Source organism: Astatotilapia calliptera, chromosome 8 (genome assembly GCF_964374335.1).
Source record: "Astatotilapia calliptera chromosome 8, fAstCal68.1, whole genome shotgun sequence".
Classification (NCBI taxonomy): domain Eukaryota; kingdom Metazoa; phylum Chordata; class Actinopteri; order Cichliformes; family Cichlidae; genus Astatotilapia; species Astatotilapia calliptera.
In genome coordinates, this window is record NC_137429.1 from 12,723,635 (window position 1) to 12,729,890 (window position 6,256).

The 6,256-nt window shown below is 41.7% G+C and overlaps 2 protein-coding genes across 2 annotated transcripts; both read left to right on the plus strand.

Moving 5' to 3' along the window:
• Positions 1-1,664: 1,664 nt before the first annotated feature.
• On the plus strand, positions 1,665-3,238 carry crygmxl2 (crystallin, gamma MX, like 2). The gene is made up of 3 exons (XM_026177607.2): positions 1,665-1,834; positions 2,191-2,433; positions 2,911-3,238. Exons 1-3 carry the CDS (start codon positions 1,826-1,828, stop codon positions 3,184-3,186), a joined length of 528 nt encoding a protein of 175 aa, XP_026033392.1. The 5' UTR covers positions 1,665-1,825; the 3' UTR covers positions 3,187-3,238.
• A 276-nt stretch (positions 3,239-3,514) lies between these two features.
• Positions 3,515-5,862, plus strand: crygmx (crystallin, gamma MX). Its single transcript, XM_026178625.2, has 3 exons — positions 3,515-3,720; positions 4,807-5,049; positions 5,264-5,862. The coding sequence occupies exons 1-3, from the start codon at positions 3,712-3,714 to the stop codon at positions 5,537-5,539; spliced, it is 528 nt and encodes a 175-aa protein (XP_026034410.1). The 5' UTR covers positions 3,515-3,711; the 3' UTR covers positions 5,540-5,862.
• Positions 5,863-6,256: the final 394 nt, after the last annotated feature.

Sequence of the window (6,256 nt, forward strand, 5' to 3'; positions counted from 1 at the left end):
GAAAGCAGGCAAGGGTCTCTGTGATGTTAGTTTCCCTTCAGGGTGGGGAGGAGATGTCTTGTAGCACAGCTAAAGATGATCATTTGAGAGCCCGTGAAACAAGGTGCCAAAGAAACATGGCGAGGTCCCGACTAATGAGTTAGGGTTAGCTGATGTTCCTCAATGATGAAAATGAGAACAATGACAGTAATGACAGTGGCAATCACTTTTTTCCCTCAGTTTAGACACTGTATTGCACCACAGTTACACGCTTCTCTCTGCAAATAGGTCAGGGGTCAGGCTTAGCTGTAGCCCAACTCAAAGACACCTCAGCACAAAAAAAGAATAAATTCTAGCAAATGCATCACGGTCTTAGAGCTTAAACGAGCATTTGACGGAGTACAATTTCTTGCCCTCTTGCAGCTAAAAAGGCTTTACGTTTAATTAGCGTGATGAAAGAAATGATTAATCTGTGAACATATGAGAAAAATCTAAACATGTTTCTTATGCATTCCGATAAAAACCTTTCTCCCAAAGTAAACATTTGCTCCAGAAACTCACAAAACAAAACAACATCCCATCTGATAATCTGCCACAATTACGCTACACAGCATGATGAAAGGATATCAATGGTCTACTTATGTCACAGAAAAAGAGAGGAGCTTCAAACATGAAACCTATTGAAGCCTATGAGAGTTTCGAGTCGATCAGTGATCAAAGGAGCAAAAGCTTATCAGTGCCGTTTCTTAGCATTGAAATAGTGTCATGTGGCTTTGGATATACTACCAGGGTAGGAGTGTTTATGCCTAGAAACATAATGGCTATTGTGTTTTCTGAAAACATTAGCCCTTTTTTTTCCAGAGTTAAAGCTGTAAAAAGCATACAGAGTGGAGAGGGGGCACGAGCTCTTTATCCCCATGAAAGGCTAAAGGATGGAACTGACCTTTCTGGCATCAGCTGGGCTTTGGGAGCACAATACATGGCGGCAACTCTTTCTGGCCTTTTCCCCTTCGGCTCTGGGCTATGCTTACAAGCCAAAGACTCAAGTCCAAACATCTATCATTTTATACAAAGACTCAAACGCACACATGCCCCGAACCCCTTCTTTTATATCATAAAAACACACACACACATACAAAAACAGACACACACTGAGCAGTCCTGTCTGTTCATCTGCAAACAGACCAGTCCCGTCTGACATCACAGTACAACTGCAGGCTATGGAAGCAAAAAGAGACAACAAATCACTTTAGATTACATCAACTCAAAAGCCCAACTCAGTATCAACATCAACTCCCTTTAATGGAAACTGAGCAACAGTTAAATTAGAAGCTAAACCTCGTCGGTAATGCCCCGATCTAAACTTGAGCTGGGACCGGATGAAAAGCGACTGTTACAATGTGACATCCAAGCAAGACAAAATGAAAAGCATGACCTCATTGAGTACAACTTCAGCGAGTGCTCCGCAAAAATGACCTGAGCTGCTGTACACTTTAGACGCTTTGTTGTCAGGGGGGCCTCACACCCAAAGAGCCTTTGTGTTATATTTGAAAAGGCTACATCACAAGGTCATGGCGGAACAGGGGTCACGCAAATACAGAATAGCACTTGTGTGGTGGTCATTTTTGTGAGCGAGGGGGGGTTGCCAATTCTATAGGTAAACTCTAGCAGTTTGGAGATAAGTTACCCATAGGATATGAGACAAAAGAGAACAGTAGCTGGCATCTGAAAAGGTAAAGATAGTAGTCCCCAATGTGTCAGAGGCCTCATGGTCAGCAGGAGAGTATAAAAGGACCTCTAAGTGTGTCTAACTCTACGGTGCGCAAACATCCACAGTCCTACAACCATGGGAAAGGTATGAGCTCACCTGCAGTAAGGCAACAGCTTTGGACAGGTGGTGAAGGAGAAAATAGCATTAATTGAAAACATGCAGTCATGTATAGGAAGGAGATTCAGTGAAGGAGAAGACAGGGCAGCAGAAATACTCTTTTGTCTTTGTTTTGATGTGTTTGGATGGGACAAGCAGAACCCCCCCCCCCCAGCTCAAACAGTGGTTTTAGTTACCTTATTTTTCATCTGTTAAGCAGTGCAAATAAATGTGTAAAGAAGTGTAGAGGGTTGGTAGAGAGAGCCTATTCACGAGTCTACGAGATAGCATTTCTTTATGCCGAACATAAACTGTATTCTCTCTCTCTCCCTTCTCTCCTCGAGATCGTCTTCTACGAGGGCCGCAACTTCCAGGGCCGCCACTGGGAGTGCAGCAGTGACTGCATGGACACCTTTAGGCACTTCAACTACTGCAACTCCCTCCGTGTCAGCGGCGGCCACTGCGTGCTCTACGAGAAACCTCACTACATGGGATACCAGTACATTCTCAGCCCTGGCGAGTACCCTGACTACCACTGGTGGATGGGCTTCAACAACTGCATCCGCTCCTGCCAGATGTTCCCTCCTGTAAGTCAATCAAACAGACAGATAGAATTGGTAGCACCCTCCCACCCTCCCACCCCCCGCTACACTCACCTTGTACATCAAAAGCTGCTTTGGATATGGATGTCAATCACTGGCTTTTTGATGTCATTTACAGATACTCACACAGGTCATAGCATAAAAGTCTCTGCTGCAAGGCCCACAAAGGAGACCGAGTCAGCCTTTAAAAAGAATATGACATACCCCCCATAAGACTTGGTGCCTTCACTCTAATTCTGTTTGTCACATTGAGTGTTTCTGGCAGTTCAGGGAGGAGGAAAAAAAACTAATTCTGTCATGCTCCGAAAGAGTTGTTGCTCAATCTCGTTTGTAGTTAAAGAAACCAAGTAGTACGAGTACTGAATTAAAAAGTTAGCTCGTTGTGGGAAGAGTTCTCTAGAGATTACACCTATTGAAAATAACATAATAGTCATGATTACCCTGTTTTCTTTCACAATGCAGTATAGGGGATCCTACAGGATGAGGATCTACAACAGGCCAGACATGATGGGACACTCAATGGAGTTTATGGATGACTGCCCCAACGTGTATGACCGCTTCCGCTACCGTGACATTTTCTCCTGCAACATCATGGAGGGTTACTGGATCTTCTACGAGCACCCCAACTACAGGGGACGCCAGTATTTCCTTCGCCCTGGAGAGTACAGGGCCTGTGGCGACTGGGGCTGCCACAATCCCATGGTGGGCTCATTCAGGAGAATGAGGACTCTCATGTAAACTGCACCCGTGTGCATCTCAAATGAACATTAAACACAAAACTTTAAAATAATGATGTCCTTTGTGAGCTTTCTTTTTTGAACGTAGACATGAATGCAACTTGCAGTGACACTCTAGCAAGGCAGCATATTTGCTTCCTGATTATATTCAACCAACAAAGGCTGCTGCTTGAATGGGTTTATAATACAAGTCAGATCTCAGACTGTTTGCTGCTCTGTCTAGCTTCACAGTCTGCATGCAGGTTTCAAACATTCATGCCATTAAAGGCAGATGTTTGCAACTCTTATTGTAGGCCTTTGAGAAAATGCAGTTGGACAGTATTTTCCATAGACAGACAGAGCTTTGACAGAGACAAAGCGGCTGCGGTGGCTCAACAGTGCCATAGTGTTGTGAAGTCTATAGAGCGCACTGTGCTGACACGACAAAGCTTTGTTTCACTATTGCAAAGCCCTGATCTAAGCAGGGTCTATAAAGAGGTCTGGGAGAGCCCCGCATCTGGTCTGGTCTGAACTTAACGCAGTTACAATGGGCAAGGTAAGGAAGAAATTTAACAAATGTAATGTTTCACTGATATTTGATGTGCGGTATACCGATTTGTGTAGTAAATATAGTGCTTTACAAATTTGTTAGATCACCTGTTATATATATAAAAAAGAAAACACAAATATTTAAAAAGCATATTTTTATTTATTAGGAAATACCAAACTGAATTCACTTTTTCCCACTGGACTTCAAGCATAACATTTAACCACTAAAACAAAAGTTTATTTTCAGGAATGCAAGTAAATACCTATAATTTGGTAAAAAATAAGACTTAATTTGGCTTTTTAGTAAGACTGTAGATTTAAAAATTAATGGAGAATAACAATAACTATATTTTAGCATTAAAAATATCATTTTATCATTACCAACACTGCCAATTTAGGGTAGCTGTGACAAAAAACTGACTTTGAGTCGTGATCTAATATATTTGTTAAGCACTATAGATAAATAATTAAGTTGAACTAATATATTCTGATAACGAGCTGTAAAAATATATACATCTTTCGGTCATATGAAACGTAAAAGACCTTTAAAGAGTAACAACGTATCGCTCTCTGGGTTAAACATACCATTAGTTCTTTAGGACTATTTACCATATTTACATAACCTATAAATTAATGTAAGAAATGCTAAAAGTGCAGGGAAATGTAATTCTTCTCTCAAGGATAGTAGAAGCCTCAAATATTTAATTGATCTTATAGTCCTATTTCCTGTGAAAACAGACAAAGAACTTGTGAAAAGTATTACACAGTTCCTTCATTAAAATGTACCAAATGGTATACTTTATTTTATTCGGCTTTGCTTCTAGCACATCTTTTGGGACTTTTTTGTACTCCCTTAAGCTTATCTTTTTTTCAAATTTCTCCACTTACAAATTTTCTACTCAGAAACTTTTGTTAGATAAAACTAACTTTAAAAGTCTGGCTCAGAATACTGAACAGTGAACACTAAGCGTTCATGTTATTAGTGTTTAAGAGCCTGAAAACCTGACAGGTAACTACACGGTTACATTTCTGCGGTGGTCTTTGGAACATCTCTGTGGTGATACACTAATGCTGAGCCATCTGTTCTGTGCAGATTATCTTCTATGAAGACAGGAACTTCCAGGGTCGTCACTATGAGTGCAGTACTGACTGCCCCGAGATGCAAAACTACTTCAGCCGTTGTAACTCGATAAGAGTTGAGAGCGGTTGCTGGGTGGCCTACGAAAAGCCAAATTATGGCGGCTACCAGTACATGCTGCACAAGGGAGAGTACCCCGACTACCAGCGCTGGGCAGGCTTCAATGACTGTATCCGCTCCTGTCGTATGGTGCCTCCTGTGAGTTTAAACTCATTTTCTCTTCAGGATCATTTGGTTCTTATGTCTACTGCTGTTACTTGAAACATCAATGCCAGTAGCCAGGATTATTTTAACACATCTCGAAGTGTAGACTGGGTAACTAGTCAGGATAATTTATCCTGGCTGACTGCAACAAAAAAGACATTTTTACCTTAATTTGTGGTATTATCTTATTCTCTTATTTCTTCCCTAGTATAATGGGAACTACAGGATGAAGATCTTCGAGCGATCTGACTTTGGCGGTCAAAACATGGAGCTAATGGAAGACTGCCCAGACCTGAACGAGCGTTTCCACACCCGTGATATCTCCTCCGTCAATGTCATGGAGGGCTACTGGATGCTGCACGAACACCCCAACTATAGGGGACGCCAGTACTTCTTGCGTCCTGGAGAATACAGGAGGCACAGCGAGTGGGGAAGCGCCAGTCCCACCATTGGCTCTCTGAGACGTGTCACTGAGCTCAACTGATTCCCATTACTTTTATTTTTAACCCTTATTTAATCCCATCATTAAGAATACCACCCTCTTGTTCCCTTAATGGCTGTATTGTTTCAGTGTGGTCTCAACACTGTGATGTTCAAACCTGAAATCATACATTTTAATGATGCGGGTTTGGATGCGTCGGATGTTGGGGTTCCCGTTTTATTGCTTTGCATTGTTGGGTAAAATTACTACCCAACTTAGTGCTCAAGCAATGCTTTGGTCGTTCCATAGCAGAATGTTTTGCCTCGCCGGTCCCTAACCTCCTGTCCTCCTGGAATCACAATAAATGAAAACTTGATGAAAGTCAACTAAAGGAAGCCTTTGTTAATTTTCTATTGACTGCTACAGCTGTCACTGTCAAAAGATCAGGGGGATATAGCTTGTCATAAATCTGAGGGGTATTTTTCTCTTTAATATGGTGATTGAACTTTAGTTTCATCAGGCCACAGAGTTAGACACTGTAGTGGAATCACTGAGGTCCTAACAATACCAAGAGTTTCTACAGTTTTTCGTGATATTACAGATCCACATACACAAAGAAAAATTATCAAGGAAACAGAAGCTTATTCTTTGAAGTTCACTATTAAAGACCATAAAAAAGGGTATCTGAGGATGGGCATGTTGGAGTCTTTATGAGATCACATGGTACAGAGTAAGCGCTTTGGGTCCATGAAAGATGCCCATATTAGATCCACATCACAA

Bases quoted from the DNA above. Each gene is read 5' to 3' on its own strand.
- crygmxl2 (XM_026177607.2), top strand. The intron at 2,434-2,910 runs GTAAGTCAATCA...TTCACAATGCAG, and splicing joins CCTGCCAGATGTTCCCTCCT to TATAGGGGATCCTACAGGAT.
- crygmx (XM_026178625.2), top strand. The intron at 5,050-5,263 runs GTGAGTTTAAAC...TTTCTTCCCTAG, and splicing joins CCTGTCGTATGGTGCCTCCT to TATAATGGGAACTACAGGAT.